General features: G+C 40.6%; 1 protein-coding gene across 2 annotated transcripts in view; it reads left to right on the top strand.

The window, feature by feature from the left end:
• Positions 1–6579: 6579 nt before the first annotated feature.
• The window catches only part of LOC139380285 (sodium-driven chloride bicarbonate exchanger-like), a 57728-nt gene continuing 44977 nt past the window's right edge, over positions 6580–19330 (top strand). The window contains exon 1 of one of the 2 annotated variants that reach the window (XM_071122855.1): positions 6580–7274. In XM_071122855.1, coding sequence (XP_070978956.1) covers positions 7227–7274 — 48 coding nt within the window. In that variant the 5' untranslated portion in view covers positions 6580–7226. The remainder of the gene's footprint in view (positions 7275–19330) is intronic. The other variant, XM_071122852.1, reaches the window with a different exon arrangement.

Raw genomic sequence — 19330 nt, 5'->3', positions numbered from 1 at the left:
GAGATGTTGTTTCCTACCCTTACCACCTGGGGGCGGCCCGTCAGAAAGTCCAGGACCCAGTTGCATAGGTCGGGGTCGAGACCCAGGGTCTCAAGCTTAATGACGAGTTTGGAGGGTACTTTGGTGTTAAATGCTGAGCTGTAATCGATGAACAGCATTCTTACATATGTATTCCTCTTGTCAAGATGGGTTAGGGCAGTGTGCAGTGTGATTACGTCGTCTGTGGACCTATTGGGGCGGTAAGCAAATTGGAGTGGTCTAGGGTGTCAGATAGGGTGGAGGTGATATGATCCTTGACTAGTCTCTCAAAGCACTTCATGATGACGGAAGTGAGTGCTACGGGGCGATAGTCGTTTAGCTCAGTTACCTTTGCCTTCTTGGGTACAGGAATAATGGTGGCCCTCTTGAAGCATGTGGGGACAACAGACTGGGATTGATTGAATATGTCCCGTAAACACACCAGCCAGCTGGTCTGCACATGCTCTGAGGACGCGGCTATGGATGCTGTCTGGGCCGGCAGCCTTGCAAGGGTTAACACGTTTAAACGTTTTACTCATGTTGGCTGCGGTGAAGTGGAGCCCGCAGGTTTTGGTAGCGGGCCGTGTCAGTGGCACTGTATTGTCCTCAAAGCAAGCAAAGTAGTTGTTAAGTTTGTCTGGGAGCAAGACGTCGGTGTCCACGATGGGGCTGGTTTTCTTTTTGTAATCCGTGATTGCCTGTAAACCCTGCCACATACGTCTCGTGTCTGAGCCGTTGAATTGCGACTCTACTTTGTCTCTATACTGACGCTTAGCTTATTTGATTGCCTTGCGGAGGGAATAGCTACACTGTTTGTATTTGGTCATGTTTCCGGTCGCCTTGCCATGATTAAAAGCAGTGGTTCGCGCTGTTTCTGGTTGGGGAAGGTTTTAATAGTCACCGTGGGTACAACATCACCGGTTTTCCCCTATCACAGACATTAAACTCTGTAACTTTTTCGAAGTCACCATTGGCATCATGGTGAAATCCCTGATGGGTTTCTTTCCTCTCCGGCAACTGAGTTAGGAAGGACGCCTTTATCTTTGTAGTGACTGGGTGCATTGATACCCCATCCTAAGTGTAATTAATAACTTCACCATGCTCAAAGGGATATTCAATGTTTCCTTTTTTTTACCCATTTACCAATAGGTGCCCTTCTTTGCGAGACATTGGAAAACCTCCCTGGTCTTTGTGGTTGACTCTGTGTTTGAAATTCACTGCTCCATTGAGGGACCTTACAGATAATTGTAAACGCAGCAAAAAAATAAACATCTCTTTTTCAGGACCCTGTCTTTCAAAGATAATTCGTAAAAATCCATTTAACTTCACAGATCTTCATTGTAAAGGGTTTAAACAATGTTTCCCATGCTTGTTCAATGAACCATAAGCAATTAATGAACATGCACCAGCGGAATGGTTGTTAAGACACAAACAGCTTACAGACGGTAGGCAATTAAGGTCACAGTTATGAAAACTTAGGACACTAAAGAGGCCTTTCTACTGACTCTGAAAAACACCAAAAGAAAGATGCCCAGGGTCCCTGCTCATCTGCTTGAACGTGCCTTCGGCATGCTGCTAGGTGGCATGAGGACTGCAGATGTGGTCAGGGCAATAAATTGCAATGTCCGTACTGTGAGACGCCTAAAGACAGTGCTACAGGGAGACAGTGCGGACAGCTGATAGTCCTTGCAGTGGCAGACCACGTGTAACAACACCTGCACAGGATCGGTACATCCGAACATCACAACTGCGGGACAGGTACAGGATGGCAACAACAACTGCCCAAGTTACACCAGGAACGCACAACCCCTCCATCAGTGCTCAGACTTTCCGCAATAGGCTGAGAGAGGCTGGACTGAGGGTTTGTAGGCCTGTTGTAAGGCAGGTCCTCACCAGACATCACCGGCAACAACGTCACCTATGGGCACAAACCCACCATCACTGGACCAGACAGGACTGGCAAAAAGTGCTCTTCACTGACGAGTCGTAGTTTTGTCTCATCAGGGGTGATGGTTGGATTCGCGTTTATCGTTGGAGGAATGAGTGTTACACCGAGGCCTGTACTCTGGAGCGGGATCGATTTGGAGGTGAAGGGTCCGTCATGGTCTGGGGCGGTGTGTCACAGCATCATCGGACTGAGCTTGTTGTCATTGCAGGCAATCTCAACGCTGTGCGTTACAGGGAAGACATCCTCCTCCCTCATGTGGTACCCTTCCTGCAGGCTCATCCTGACATGACCCTCCAGCATGACAATGCCACCAGCCATACTGCTCGCTCTTGCATGATTTCTTGCAAGACAGGAATGTCAGTGTTCTGCCTTGGCCTATGAATAGCCCGGATCTCAATCCCATTGAGCACGTCTGGGACCTGTTGGATCGGACGGTGAGGGCTAGGGCCATTCCCCCCCAGAAATGTCCGGGAACTTGCAGGTGCCTTGGTGGAAGAGTGGGGTAACATCTAACAGCAAGAACTGGCAAATCTGGTGCAGTCCATGAGGAGGAGATGCACTGCAGTACTTAATGCAGCTGGTGGCCACACCAGGTACTGACTGTTACTTTTGATTTTGACTCCCCCCCTTTGTTCAGGGACACATTATTCCATTTCTGTTAGTCACATGTCTGTGGAACTTGTTCAGTTTATATCTCAGTTGTTGAATCTTGTTAATATTTACACATGTTAAGTTTGCAGAAAATAAACACAGTTGACAGTGAGAGAACGTTTCTTTTTTTGCTGAGTTTGTGTGGAGGACAGAAATTAGGTAGTCATTCAAACATCATGTTAAACACTATTATTGCACACAGAGTGAGTCCATGCAACTTATGTGACTTGTTAACCATATTTTTACTCCTGAACTTATTTAGGCTTGCCATAACAAAGGGGCTGACTACTTATTGACTAAAGACATTTAATTTTTTATTAATTTCAAAAAAATATTATTCACTTTGACATTATGGGGTATTTATTGTGGGTAGGCCAGTGACAAAACATCTACATTTTATCAATTTTAAATTCAGGCTGTAACACAACAAAATGTGGAAAAAGTCAAAGGGTGTAAATACTTTCTGAATGCACTGTGTACTTCTATACATTCTTTCAACTGGTACCAGGCTATCTTCAGACGAGACTTGTGAGGCTTGTGGGCATCCTAGAACAAAACAAGTGACATGTTCATGGGAGTCTCACCTTTCCATGGCTAATACTGATTTCTCATGCTCAAACACAGGGATGGAAAGCCCGCTAGCTTAAAAATTGCAGTCTACTAGCCCATTTGGCCTGTGCCCAAAATCCTTTGTCATTTCAAATATTGCATGTTACAGATTATGGACCAGTGCTGAGAAAACATGCAGTCTACTAGCCATGCTGGCCAGAGCCAAAAATTCTTACATTCCATCCCTGCTCAAATATGATAACAAAATCAATACTGCTAAATTCATTGTTTTTGGAATTTTCAATTCTCCTTGATGGTCTAGCTTATTTGTTTGGTGACTGTTAGTTCTCAAAGATTATATTATTACAAAATGTATAGCTCTATTACTTTTCTACATACTTTATCTTTCCCCCAAAAACATTTACATTTTTAAAAAACATTTTTAGACTGTTTGAACTTAGGTGGCCTGAAAAACGCTTAGGCAGCCCGCCAGCTGTCCAAGGATTACAATGGCAGAAAAACCCCTTGTTAAAAGTAAGAACACAGTTTATAGAACATTTTTGGAATTTCAGTTGTGATTGGGGTATATTGACCAAATTATCAGGTCATTTTTGGATGTATTTTCCCTTCATGACCACGGACCCCCCCTAGAGGAGTGTTGACACTGGAACCCATTGACCTTGAACCCCCACCCCCAATATGCAACACAAAGTTAGTCCCCGTGCAATATAAAGGGAATAGTGTGCCATTTCAGAGAGCGAGAGAGAGAGAGAGAGAGAGAGAGAGAGAGAGAGAGAGAGAGAGAGAGAGAGAGAGAGAGAGAGAGAGAGAGAGAAGAGAGAAAGAGAGAGAGAGGGAGAGCGCATAAGTTACACTCACAGATCATGAAGATTATTATGGGGCTAGACTATGCAGGTATTATTTTAAGTCACTGATGGTGAGGTGGGCCAACAGTGCACATCCAAAGCACATCCACAATTGTATTATCCTGGAAAACTTTGGTAAACCTTTGGATACTGGTTTTGATGTAAAATAGTCCGTTACATTAATACGCTTACCTAAAAAATGATGCAGGGACAATACAAACCGTCTCTGTTACTCAGGACATGTAGGCCTGCATACTGCATCTTTACCACTGCCACCTTGTGGCTATCACAATGCATTGCATGTTCAATCGTGTATTATTCAGTATATTTTTAGGTAGACAATACAAACACAAGTCATAATTGAGTTATATGAGGACTATTTCGCTATGCGAGGCATTCTCAAATAAAGTGTCACTTTTCACAACTGTTGACTAATATTCTTGTCTAAATTTCGCAACACTATCTCAGTGTATCTTATTGATGCTGTTCCATTCATATACACCAGAGGGCATCAAGTACTTTCAAAAATATGAGAATGGTTGCGGTGTATCAGTCAAAACAGCATCAACTTCGCAAGTTGACTGAATGATTGTATTGATATATGTTATATCATGCCAAGCAGCAGGCATTGTGCCAAGCAAGGAGTGATGGTATTTGTGGTTGACGGTGAGCTCTTTCTGAGGAGGACATGGGATTGGTACAGAGCATAAATGACGTGTTGCGTAGAGTGGGAGCACAGTGACACCTAAGGGAGGGCAATGTGGGCTTCCCCTTTGATGCTCTTTGATGCTGAGAGCCAAGGGAGAGCTGCTGCCATGGCTTTTGAACCATGGCCAAGTTGGACACTGAATTTGGATGGAGGGAGCATGGCCCAGTAGTGAGTGGGTGTGGCCAGTCTGAGTCATGTGATGTCCTAGCTTGGTATCCTTCAGGGCCTGTCTTCATAAAAGGGGTCTCAGAGTAGGAGTGCTGATCTAGGATCGGATTCCCTATGTCCATGTAATTTTAATCAATTATGATAATAAACGACTAAACATTGCCCCTGTTTCTTATAGTATTTTTTTGGTAAAGTTGAAGCTCATTTACTGCATTTCTATACAATAAAAAAAAACTTTCAAATACTATTTGGTGAACAGCAAAAACAACCAAAAATGAACCCAGCCATTATTGCCATGGCTGCTGTAGTTTCATTCACCGCAGTCGATGTACAAACACATATAGCCATACAAATATAATGTTATACCCCTGAAAGCTGAATAATTCGCACTGACATATAGCATCAGCGACTCTTCAGTCCATTGTAATGATGAATTGCATAAAATCATCGACTCTTTACATAGATATCTCTTTTCTAAAATGACATAGTGTTCACATCTTGTATTCCTAGGCATTACTAATCAAGCTCTGCACAATAAGACGTCAATAGAGCACACAGAGGATCGTAATATTACTTATGATTCTGTATTAATATCAGTGACGTAGTGGTAAGACAAAGGTGGGTAATGGGAAAACTATAAACTCCAGTGGGTGATCGAGATAAGACAAACAACCACCGATATAAACGAGAATGTATGACATTTGTACAACTATATTGTTTGCCATTTAATATAGGCCTATAGGGAAGATAGGCCATGTGGAGATGTTCATAATGAAACATATCTTTATCTAATAAAATAACAAAAATCGACTTGTTTGATAAGATTACTACAGATTTTCTCAGGGGACCCCACATGGGGCTCCGACAGCAAGTTTGGGAACCACTGTACCACAGGAGGTTGGTGGCACCTTAACTGGGGGAGGACAGGCTCTTGGTAATGGCTGGAGCGGAATCAGTGGAATGGTATCAAATACATCAAACACATGGTTTCAATATGTTTGATGCCATTGCATTGACTCCGTTCCAGCCATTATTATAAGCCGTCCTCCCCTCAGCAGCCTCCAATACTGACTGTACTAACCTCCCTCTGTCTCCTCTGCTCAATTGCATGCATTGCAGCCTGCCTCAGCCTCACCACTCACTGAGCGCCACATCACTGTCTGTCTCAGTAGCCTACTCTCTGTAAAGCAAAGTTATTATGAGAACTTAGTAGCCTATTTTTTGCTCATGTAAATATAGGCTCCGTTTAATGTCAGCTCCTTACTTCATTCTTCTAGCTGGCTAAGTAGGCTAGCCAGAGACCTTCAACGTTACTGCAACATAAATCTCTGCCAGCAGCCACCTTTCCATGACATATATATTTTATCTATAACAAAGCGACTATTTACCATTTGTGCACTCATTCTCCGAGAGTAGGTTTTTGGTTGTTTGAGGGATGTCTGTAGACGCGGCAGGAATCGCAGGGTGGTTTTAAAAAGGCCTTTTGTCCGGCATCTCGCAAACTCTGCCAGCAACGTCTCTATTTGCCTACTTGAGCCGACTTCGTGCTGGGGTAGGCTTGTTCGTTTCACGTCTCAGGCCCTCGGTCTGTGCCGCGAGAAGGCGGGTTGGCCGTTTAAGAGAGCGTGGTGAATGTGCTGGTAAAAGGGCACACCCGGAAGTCAAGTGCTGGGGATGCAGGAGAACATAACGAACAAACCACTGTTGATGATTCCACTCGTTCGCAAAAAGGCAGTTGCGATTTGAATGGTCAGACCAAGAATATAATAAGCGTTCTGAACTTTGATCAACTCAAGGGGCAACATTTAGATATTGACCCGTTATTTATTTGATTTATTGTGTACAAAATATATTTTTTGTATTATAATATACATATATTTGTTTATAGGTGTGCTTATATGTAGTTACGTTAATGTATATGCTCTCTGTTCTAATGCAGTTTGAGTCAGTGAGTTGTGTAAAGTTTGTCTCGGGTGTCTTTTAGAATGATACTTTTGTCGTAATAAACATCCGCCAGATACGGTAGCCTACCAACATTCTACATTTATGAGAAACTCCCTCGATAATAAATGTGCTCCCAACAATCTATTCTGTGGCGTCACAAAGCAAGAAGGATGCTTATGGTTTGTGTATTGATAAAATATAAACTGCGCCCATGTGAGGAATAATGATATCTGCCAAGGCTTCACGACTTCTGCTAAACATGTGACCATAGCGTGCCAGTTCGTGGTTTTCCGTACTGCACTTTTCAGATCTAACACTGAGAATAGTAAAAATAACACCACCATTCCATACTCCGGGAATTAGACTATCGAACATGGACATTAAGGACCAAGGCGCTCAAATGGAGGCGCTACTGCCAACGGTAAGAAGCTACTCTTTCCCATTGCAATACACTGATTAGGCAGACGTTATCTTCTTTGTGGGGCACTCATCTTTAAGATCCAAATATTTGAGGGTGAAAGTAATTTAGATATTTGACAAGTATCATGTTCAATGTACTACAGTGTCATATTCTAGACGATATCAAAATCAGCGATATCGAACTAATTAGATCAACAGGGAAGCCGGTATAATTGTTATATCCGCTATGATCAATCACCTGCAGTTTTTTAAAATATTTTATTTTATTTTTATTTAACCTTTATTTAACTAGGCAAGTCAGTTTTAAGAACAAATTATGATTTACAATGACGGCAATACCTAGCATAACACATGCCATATTCTTTTCACACATCAGACAGTTTCAACCTATTCACGAATGACTTTTGTAATTTCATGTGAAATGCAATTTAATTTATTTTTGATAACGTTGAATGACGTTCCATTAAGCAGCCATTCTATTATAGGCTTCTCATAAATGTAAAATAATAACATCAGTGAAACTCGATATATTTATCTTCTCAGTATGGATGCTCGTTCCTGCCAGGCAAAAAACTAACCTGACTACAAATTATGACATAGTAATTCATAATTATGAGAGGAAGACATTATTGTGAGATAGTAAGTCATAATTATGAGATTGTCAGTATAATGATATAGTAAGTAATAATTATGAGATAGTAAGTTGTTATTATGAGAGTGTAAGTCATAATTATGAGATAGTATGCCATTATTTTTAGATAACAAGTCATTATTTTGAGATATGTAAGTCATAATATTATGGTAAGTTGTAAGTGTGTACTAAGTAAGTTAGTCGTATGTAAGTACTAGGAAGTAGTAAGATGCACGTGTGTGTGTGAGAGAGAGATAGAGAGAGAGTTAGTTTGTGGTGATATTGTCCTATATTAATAAGGGGTTGGAGAGTTTTGTTGATGTGAGTTGGTGCCTGTTTGAAAATCAGGGACTGGTACATCCATTTTTGGATTTTAAAATTATTATTGAAGAATATAACTTAGAAATGCCTCATGAGCAAACAGTCTTACCCCATCAGAACCCAAAATATAAACTTGTTTAACTCCATTGTTTGTAAACAATGTAATTGTAAACAAACACTGATTATATTCAAAACATGGTTAAAACTATCATTTTGATCTCATAAATGGTCAGTCCATGCATCCATACAGGGCATTCGGAAACTATTTAGACTATTCAGACCCCTTGACTTTTTCCACATTTTGTTATGTTACGGCCTTATTCTAGAATGGATGGGGGAAAAAATCCTTATCAATCTATACACATTACCCCAAAACGACAAAGCAAAAATAGGTGTTTCAAAATTTTAGTAAATGTATTAAAAATAAAACCTGAAATATCACATTTCCAAAGGTATTCAGACCCTTTACTCAGTAGTTTGTTGATGCACCTTTGGCAGCGATTACAACCTCAAATTTTCTTGGGTATGACGCTACAAGCTTGGCACACCTGTATTTGGGGAGTTTCTCCCATTCGTTTCTGTAGATCCTCTCAAGGATGCTCCCCATCCAACCTCTGTCAGGTTGGATGGGGAGCATCACTGCACAGTTTTCAGATGTTCGATCGGGTTCAAGCCTGGGCTCTGGCTGCGCCACTCAAGGACATTCAGAGACTTGACCCGAAGCCACTCCTGCATTGTCTTGGCTGTGTACTTAGGGTCGTTGTCCTGTTGGAAGATGAACCTTCGCCCCAGTCTGAGGTCCAGAGCGCTCTGGGGCAGGTTTTCATCAAGGATTTCTCTGTACTTTTCTCTGTTCATCTTTCCCTCGATCCTGACTAGTCTCCCAGTCACTGCCGCTGAAAAACATCCCCATAGCATGATGCTGCCACCACCATTCTTCACTGTAGGGATGGTATTGGCCAGGTGATGAGTGGTGCCTCGTTTCCTCCAGACGTGACACTTGGCATTCAGGCCAAAGATTTCAATCTTAGTCTCATCGGACCAGAGAATCTTGTTTCTCATGGTCTGAGAGTCCTTTATGTGCTTTTTGTCAAACTCCAAGCAGGCTGTCATGTGCATTTTACTGATGAGTGGCTTCTGTCTGGCCAATCCACCATAAAGGCCTGATTGGTGGAGTGCTGCAGTTATGGTTGACCTTCTGGAAGGTTCTCCCATCTTCACAGAGGAACTTTGGAGCTCTGTCAGAGTGACCGTTGGCAGCCAGCTCTAGGAAGAGTCTTGCTGGTTCCAAACTTCTTCCATTTAAGAATGATGGAGGCCACAATTCCTTCGACCTCATGGCTTGGTTTTTGTTTGGACATACACTGTCAACTGTGGGACCTTATATAGACAATCAATTATCAATTTACCACAGGTGGACTCCAATCAAGTTTAGAAACATCTCAGTTATAATCAATGGAAACAGAATGCACCTGAGCTTAATTTCGAGTCTCATAGCAAATGGTCTGAATACTTACAGTTGGACAAAAAAGTATTTAGTCAGCCACCAATTGTGCAAGTTCTCCCACTTAAAAAGATGAGAGAGGCCTGTAATTTTCATCATAGGTACACTTCAACTATGGCAGACAAAATGAGAAGGACTTTTCATGAATTTATTTGCAAATTATGGTGGAAAATAAGTATTTGGTCACCTACAAACAAGCAAGATTTCTGGCTCTCACAGACCTGTAACTTCTTCTTTAAGATGCTCCTCTGTCCTCCACTCGTTACCTGTATTAATGGCACCTGTTTGAACTTGTTATCAGTATAAAAGACACCTGTCCACAACCTCAAACAGTCACACTCCAAACTCCACTATGGCCAAGACCAAAGAGCTGTCAAAGGACACCAGAAACAAAATTGTAGACCTGCACCAGGCTGGGAAGACTGAATCTGCAATAGGTAAGCAGCTTGGTTTGAAGAAATCAACTTTGGGAGCAATTATTAGGAAATGGAAGACATACAAGACCATTGATAATCTCCCTCGATCTGGGGCTCCACGCAAGATCTCACCCCGTGGGGTCAAAATGATCACAAGAACGGTGAGCAAAAATCTCAGAACCACACGGGGGGACCTAGTGAATGACCTGCAGAGAGCTGGGACCAAAGTAACAAAGCCTACCACCTCTATGCAGGACTCAAATCCTGCAGTGCTTAAGCCTGTACATGTCCAGGCCCGTCTCAAGTTTGCTAGAGAGTATTTGGATGATCCAAAAGAAGATTGGGAGAATATCATATGGTCAGATGAAACCAAAATATAACTTTTTGGTAAAAACTCAACTCGTCGTGTTTGGAGGACAAAGAATGCTGAGTTGCATCCAAAGAACACCACACCTACTGTGAAGCATGGGGGTGGAAACATCATGCTTTGGGGCTGTTTTTCTGCAAAGGGATCAGGATGACTGATCCGTGTAAAGGAAAGAATGAATGGGGCCATGTATCGTGAGATTTTGAGTGAAAACCTCCTTCCATCAGCAAGGGCATTGAAGATTAAACGTGGCTGGGTCTTTCAGCTTGACAATGATCTCAAACACACCGCCCGGGCAATGAAGGAGTGGCTTCGTAAGAAGCATTTCAAGGTCCTGGAGTGGCCTAGCCAGTCTCCAGATCTCAACCCCATAGAAAATCTTTGGAGGGAGTTGAAAGTCTGTGTTGCCCAGCAACAGCCTCAAAACATCACTGCTCTAGAGGAGATCTGCATGGAGGAATGGGCCAAAATACCAGCAACAGTGTGTGAAAACCTTGTGAAGACTTACAGAAAACGTTTGACCTCTGTTATTGCCAACAAAGGGTATATAACAAAGTATTGAGATAAACTTTTGTTATTGACCAAATACTTATTTTCCACCATAATTTGCAAATAAATTCATAAAAAATCCTACAATGTGATTTTCTGGATTTTTTTTCTCATTTTGTCTGTCACAGGCCTCTCTCATCTTTTTAAGTGGGAGAACTTGCACAATTGGTGGCTGACTAAATACTTTTTTGCCCCACTGTATGTAGATAAGGTATTTCTGTTTTCGCTTTGGGGCATTGTGTGTAGATTGAGGAAACATTTGTATTTAATCCATTTTAGAATAAGACTGTAATGTAATAAAATGAGGAAAAAGAGAAGGGGTCTGAATACTTTCCGAATGTACTGTATTGGAGAGTCCTTTAGTCTATGTATTTGAGAGTGGTTAGATTTATCCTGTCCCATTCCTCAGCTGTTTACCAAATAAAGTTATGATTTATCATCTCATAATTTACTTACTATCTCATAGATTTTATTGGGTGGCAGGAACGAGCTTCCATACTCATGTCATCTCAAATATAATATAATAGAGTTCTTTATTTTCTTCTAAGAGTAAATTCCTTGCACAAGGACAAATTATACCACCGTGTTCTAAAATATTAATATTAACATATTGCTAATGAATACATTTGTGAATCTGTAGAAAAAAGCTGACTTTCAACAACAGGCTACCGTTTTCAGTGATGAGTGTAGCTTAGCATTGCAGGCCTGTACACATAGTTGTAATTGCTTCTCCTATGGCAGATGCCATTTAATTTTACATTTGGTAAAACCAGTAGTGACCTCATGCGCTGAGATTATACAGTATATGAACCCAGGGAAATAGATTGTACAGTATGTTTACACTCACATTCACTGAATCACAGACTCATGAGTGCAACCTATGAACTCATAAGCCTGATGCTTGGGGATCGTCTCAGGGTGCCTGCCAAGTGCCCTGCTAAAGATCAGAGAGAGCCTTCTTAATACAAATGAGATAAGTGATCAGACAAATTGTATGCGTTCCAATGGCAGCCTATTCCTTTCAGTACACTACTTTTGACCAGGGCACATAGGGCTCCCGTCAAAAGTAGTGCACTACGGAATAGGCTGCCATTTGTAACAAATATGTTGTCCCACCTATAGAGACAACCCATTGGGCAAACCATGTCATTTCCACGTGGAAATGTGGGTAATATTTGGTTGAGATTTCAACCTTATTTCACCGACTCAAAAAGACAGACAGAAGTTTTGGGATTTCCCAGTGTGTTATCACTATGCATTCAACCATATGAAAGCTCAACCAAATTCCAATGGAAAACCAATGTCAGATTTTTGGTTTAGTTGTCATCTAAATGTGTTATCACTGTGCTTTCAACCATTTATATTGCAACAAAGTTCAAATGGGAATACAATGTCAGATATTTGTATTTATACAACTTAATGTGTTATAACTGTGCTTATCTAATAGCACAACCAAATGCCCTAGATTGCAGTTGAGATCACATTAAAAGGACATAGTGCAAGTGATCAATGCTGTACAAGATTCTGTGCAGATTATTATAGCAATTGTGAATATCTTCTCAGACCTGTAACCTTTGCATCGAATCAAATCAAATCAAATTGTATTTGTCACATACATATGTTTACACATGTTTAGCAGATGTTATTGCGGGTGTAGCGAATTGGTTGTGTTTCTAGCTCCAACAGTGCAGTAATATCTAAAAATTCACAACAATACACACAACCTAAAAGTAAAATAATGGAATTAAGGTATATATATATATATATATATATATATATATATATATATATATATATATATAAAGTGGCATAGACTAAAATGCAATAGAATTGAATACAGTATATACATATGATATGAGTAAAGCAAAAACATGTAAACATTATTAGAGTAACTAGTGTTCCATTATTAAAGTGGCCAGTGATTTCAAGTCTACGTATACGGGGCAGCAGCCTCCAAGGTACAGGGTTACGTAACTGGGTGGAAGCCGTCTAGTGGTGGCTATTTAACAGTCGGACGGCCTTGAGACAGAAGCTGTTTTTCAGCCTCTTGGTCCCAGCTTTGATGCACCTGTACTGACCTCGCCTTCTGGATGATAGCGGGGTGAACAGGCAGTGGCTCGGGTGGTTGATGTCCTTGATGATCTTTTGGCCTTCCTGGGACATTTGGTGCTGTAGCTGTCCTGGAGGGCAGGTAGTTTGACAAAGAGAGCTCCGCGGTTGCGGGCGGTAGAGCTCCGCGGTTGCGGGCGGTACAGGTGCAGTACCAGGCGGTAATACAGCCTGACAGGATGCTCTCAATTGAGCATCTGTAAAAGTTTGTGAGGGTTTTAGGTGCCAATGCAATTTTCTTCAGCCTCCTTAGGTTGAAGAGGCGCTGTTACGCCTTCTTCTCCACACTGTCTGTGTGGGTGGACCATTTCAGATTGTCAGTGATGTGTACGCCAAGGAACTTGAAGCTTTCCACCTTCTCCACTGCGGTCCCGTCCATGTCGATAGGAGCGTGCTCCCTCTGCTGTTTCCTGAAGTCCACGATCAGCTCCTTTGTTTTGTTAACATGCTATCTTGAACATGCACACTTTCTATGATTACACAAGAAAACATTTATAGTTACTGTAGGCTAACCTCAAAATGTGGCCATGGATGTGTTATTTATTTTAAGGTTGAATAAATATGGTTACATTAGTTTGTAAAATAGGCTATTTACTGTATTTAAAAAAATAATATTGAATTGTGTTTGGTTGACAGCTTAACAAAATATTAACATTTAAAGGATATCTAATGCTTGGAAGGTTTCATCTGAGCCACTGGCTTAATCCTATACTTTCACTTTTATTTTTGATTTAGTTGGAATCCAACATATAATTTAATATATTTTAAATGTTGTTAATTGATTGCGTTGTCAAACAAACACAATCCAATATTACCTTTGTAACACATCCATGGCCACTTTTGCAATACAGTAAATAGCCTATTGACTTGTTGACAAGTTAACACATTATGTTAACAAGTTAATATGCTATTTACTCTATTGCCAAAGGGATATTGAATTGTGTTTGGTTGTCAATGCAACCAAATATCAACATTTGAAGGAGATGTATCTTTCGTGCCATTGGTTGTCAACGCAGTTCCATCTGTGCCACTGACTTAGTCTGGCTTTAATTCCAGTTTGTCTACAAATGAATAATTGATATGTTGGATTCATGTCTCCATCTCAACCAAGAATCAAAGTAAAAAATAGGACTAAATCAAATCAACCTTTATGTAAAGTGCATTTAATGTTTGATTTGATTTGATTTAGTCTTGTTCTTTACTTTGATTGTTTGGAGACGTACATCCAACATATAATTTATTCATTTGTAGGCAAACTGGAATTAAAGCCAGACTAAGTCAGTGGCACATGTCTCCATCTCAACCAAACATCTAAGTTAAAGAATATGACTAAATCTAATCAAATCAAATCAAATGAATTGCACTTTGATTTGATTTAGTCCTTTTCTTTAACCTAGACTTTTGGTTGAGATGGAGACGTGAATCCAACATATTAATGACTAACATTTTAATTCAACCAAAGCTTGAAACCTTAGGCGTATACATTTACGTATTGTCTATTTTTAGTTGAACCCTGGGTTGAATTGAAATGGAAGCTGTTGATGACTTTGTAAATGCTATACTATATAGGCCTAAATAGTCTCATTGATGAAATTTGACTTATAAAGTATGGTTACATTTCATTTGCGCTGTTATACCTACCTACCTGTTGGAATGACTTCGAATACATTTAGGTCTTAAGACATCTCTCAATAATCCCTCTCAAGATAACACATTGGTAGTAGTCAGTGAGTACACAGTAATAATTAGATATTATACTGATTTTGGCAGTAGGCAGATTACACAGTAGTCACGTAAACACCTTAAAACATCTGGTTTTCTGCGAAATCTCAAATTATTAGGACACCTAATCGGCATTCCAGCGGTGTATTTGATCTGCGGATGTGCTAGCACCAGCCGACGGAGCCTCCCTCTTTAGCGCAAGCGAAGTGAGTTCGGAACAACTGAATCTATGTGTCTTATAAGTAGTTTTCACATACAAACTTGTATGTCTGAACTCAGAATCAAATATGTTTCCCAGAAATAGTGGTGTAGAAGAGAGTTTATTCTGATTAGCGATTTTCTGCATTTATCGGATTGCCATCAGGTAGCCTGATTTCAGATGTGTCCGTGTAAACAGGATTATTAGGGACATCGATCTTTTTGTAAAGCATGTAAGCATTTTAATCTAAATATTACATTAATCTGACTATCCACAATAATCTCCTTATTGTGTGCCTGTAACCGTACACAGTGACAAATGTAAACGCTAAGCAGGGCTTGGTTGAAGCTTTTGGTGGGAGAACAACTGAATAGCTGTAGATAGAGCAACACTCCATAGGAGGTGCTGCCCAGCCTATATATATTTTTTCTGATAGTGGGAATAAGGTTGAAAATCTGACTTAGTTTAAAAGGTGCAAATTCAACATATTTTATACCGGGTTTGTCTATGTTGAAAAGAGGTTACAATGATGACATCCTCCTATGGTTGAAATTCCACACTCAAAACAAAAGTTTTTGTTGATGACGTTTTTCAAACAGGTTTTTTTTTAAAACGTTTGATGACAATATATTTTCCATGTAGATTCCACGTCACAATACGTCGACAAATTACACTAAAACAACGTTGATTCAACCAGTTTGATTCCAGTGGTTATAGACAGTCATCCATCCCTTCGAGTGCACTTTAGGCCAAGGGTGTCTGTAACCAGGAATAAAACTATATTAGACATTTGCCTGTGGACAAAGTTAACGTATCTTGCACTGCACATAACTGTTAAAGTATTTTGGTTGGCTGCATTGGTGGGTGATGGAATGGCCATTTCTAGCTTTTTGGGGGCCCTAAGTGAGATTTGGTTGGGGATCCCCGCCACCTCACGGGCGAAACATTTTAGAGGAGTGGCGAGAAACCTTTACAGCTTTAAATATAATATCCTGCAATTCTACACATTCTGGCCTTCAGCCGTACAGAAAACCACCGAGCCCGATGTTCACACTGTTAACATCCAGAAGGCGAGGTCAGTACAGGTGCATCTGTCACGACTTCCGCCGAAGTCGGCCCTTCTCCTTGTTCGGGTGGTGTTCGGCGGTCGACGTCACCGGCTTCCTAGTCACCACCGATCCATGTTTCAGTTTCGTTTTGTTTTGTCTGTATTACACACACCTGGTTTCAATTCCCATATCATGTTCCTTATTTAACCCTCTGGCATAAATGTCTGTTCTCTCCATGATTGTTGGTGTCTTTAGTGGTTGTTGATTGTGCTAGTGTGTATGTATGTTCCTATTTGGAATTTTGCTTGACTTTTTGAGTAAACTCAGTTGTGTTGCTCAAAACCTGTGTCCTGCGCCTGGCTTCTATCTTAAGACCATCAGACTGGTAAATAGCCATCGCTAACCCGGTTACGTAACTCGGCACCTTAGAGGCTGCTGCCCTGTATACATGGACTTAAAATCACTGGCCACCTTAATAATGGAACACTAGTCACTTAAATAATGTTTACATACTGCTATACCCATCTCGTATGTATATACTGTATTCTATTCTACTGTATTTTAGTCAATGCCACTCTGACATTGCTCAATCAAATATTTATATATTTCTTAATTCCGTTCTTTTACTTTTATATTTGTTTGTATTGTTGTGAATCTTTTTTAGATACTACTGCACTGTTGGAGCTAGGAAAACAAGCATTTCTCTACACCCACAATAACATCTGATAAATATGTGTATGTCACCAATACAAATATATATTTTTTTGAAATGTTGCAGTTTTAAAGCCGATTTTCTGCAATTCTACTTTTTTTTCTATGGGACAGAGAGACAACTTTGCAGTTTTAAAGCAGATTTCCTGCAGTTCATCACATTTTGCTATGACTTATGCCATGTTCATATGATATCAGAGTGAGAGTGACTAACAAACTCAATTGGGGCCCTCTAGAGGTCAGGGCCCCAATTCGGCCATGATTACTACAAGGTGTAGATAGCTGGCTAGACCAACTTACCTAGCAATCTATTAAATGTTAGCTGACATGGGTTAATTAAATGACTTTCAGTGACTGACATAACAAAAGGAAGGCTGCTCATGCACTACCAAATTTCGAAATTGCGGGTTGTGTAGCCTATTCTACTATCCAAACTAACAATAAGTTAGACCCAGACTGACTTCATAGTGGTCGCAGGGCCTTAAGCTGCTTATGTCAACCTCAGTTTAGCATGTCTCTGAGTGCTTCTGGAAGGAAGGATGCAATTAACATTTTTCAAACTAGTCCAGATGAAATTAAAAATAGAATTTTGATGCACTTCCGGCATCTCGGCTGCTCTAATCACTTCCGAAGAGATTTGTTTTCATTATCCATTTGCTGTTGACAGTAAAGCAGCTTTTTATATAACCCCCAAAATACAATCCTCTTCATAGATTGCATTGACTGGTGTGATGACGGACAGCAGGACGACCGGTGGACGAGGCTGTTCTGTTCTGTTCCTGTGCGTAACCAATTTCACAGTCATTTAGGTGTGGGGAAATAAAATCATGTATAACTTTCTCCAGATCAGTGACTGAAATAAAAGACTTGACTTAAGCTATATTTTTTAGATGATAAAAGCAGGACTGGACAACCTTCTTAACATGCAGATGGAGGTTTAGGTCAGGATCCAACATTTGAATGCTCTTTAAGTTGTTTTGAGCCGTGTGGAATGATGAGTACAGTAATCTCTGCTTACAGCACTATACTGTATTCCTGACTCTACTCTCTGTGCACAAAATGTTGATGTGCTCATTATCCAATCAGACCTCACACTTCATCAGCAATTTGATTTAGATCAGATTTACTTCCTTGCCTGTTGTTTACAGAAATGTAATTTACGTGCAGAAAATGCCCCGTGTTAAAAATCCACAACAAAAAGATGAGATATAAATATTTAAAAGATACATACAAAGAATTCATGAAGATGACAACTTATTTTATGTGACATCCCACGAGGCACAGATGTCAGTTCAACGCCTAGTTTTGATTTACATTTGGTTGAGTTGTCAACTAGGGTGAATTCAACGTGAAATCAACAAAACCTTTCACCACGCCATTGGATTTAGGTTAAAAGTCGGGTGAAAAAAAGTCTAAATTCCCTTACGATAATGACTTTTTGCAAATCCAATCAGTTTTCCACATTGATTCAACGTCATCACATTGAATTGTCTTGTTGAAATGTCATGGAAACAACATTGATTCAGCCAGTTTCTGCCCAGAGGGATATGTCTTCATGTATTGCCCACATGGCTTTGCTGAATTCACTGCATTCATATATCAGACTCATCTTCAGAGGCATCATCATCATAAATATTGGATATTCTTTCATTATATTCTAGTCCAGTAGTTGCTGAAAGCTATATAGTACACAGTGCCTTTGGAAAGTATTCAGGCCCCTTGATTTTTTTCCACATTTTGTTACGTTACAGCCTTATTCTAAAATGGATTTTTTGCAAATGTATTAAAAATAAATAACATAAATATCTTATTTACATAAGTATTCAGATGCTTTGCTATGAAACTCGAAATTGAGCTCAGGCACATCCTGTTTCCATTAATCATCCTTTAGATGTTTCTACAACTTGATTGTCCACCAAGGTCCCACAGTTGACAGTTCATGTCCAAGCATAAACCAAGCCATGAGGTCGAAGGAATTGCCCGTAGAGCTCCGAGACAGGATTGTGTAGAGGCACAGTTTCGGGGAAGAGTACCAAAATATTTCTGCAGCACTGAAGGTCCCCAAGAACAAAGTGGCCTCCATCATTCTTAAATGGAAGAAGTCTCTTCCTAGAACTGTCCACCCAGGCAAACTGAGCAATTGGGGGAGAAGGACCTTGGTCAGGGAGGTGACCAAGAACCCAATGGTCACTCTGACAACTCTAGAATTCCTCTGTGGAGATGGGAGAAACTTCCAGAAGGACAACCATCTCAGCAGAACTCCACCAATCAGGCCTTTATGGTAGAGTGGCCAGACAGAAGCTACTCCTCAGTAAAAGGCACATGGCAGCCTGCTAGGCACATAAAGCCTCTCAGACCATTACAAACAAGATTATTTTGTCTGATGAAACCAAGATTAAACTCTTTGGCCTGAATGCCAAGCATCACATCTGGAGGAAACCTGGCTCCATCCCTACGGTGAAGCAGGGTGGTGGCAGCA

Source organism: Oncorhynchus clarkii, chromosome 22 (assembly GCF_045791955.1).
Source record: "Oncorhynchus clarkii lewisi isolate Uvic-CL-2024 chromosome 22, UVic_Ocla_1.0, whole genome shotgun sequence".
NCBI lineage: Eukaryota > Metazoa > Chordata > Actinopteri > Salmoniformes > Salmonidae > Oncorhynchus > Oncorhynchus clarkii.
Note: the sequence above shows the minus strand (reverse complement) of the source record. Positions and strands in the feature narration are given on the sequence as shown.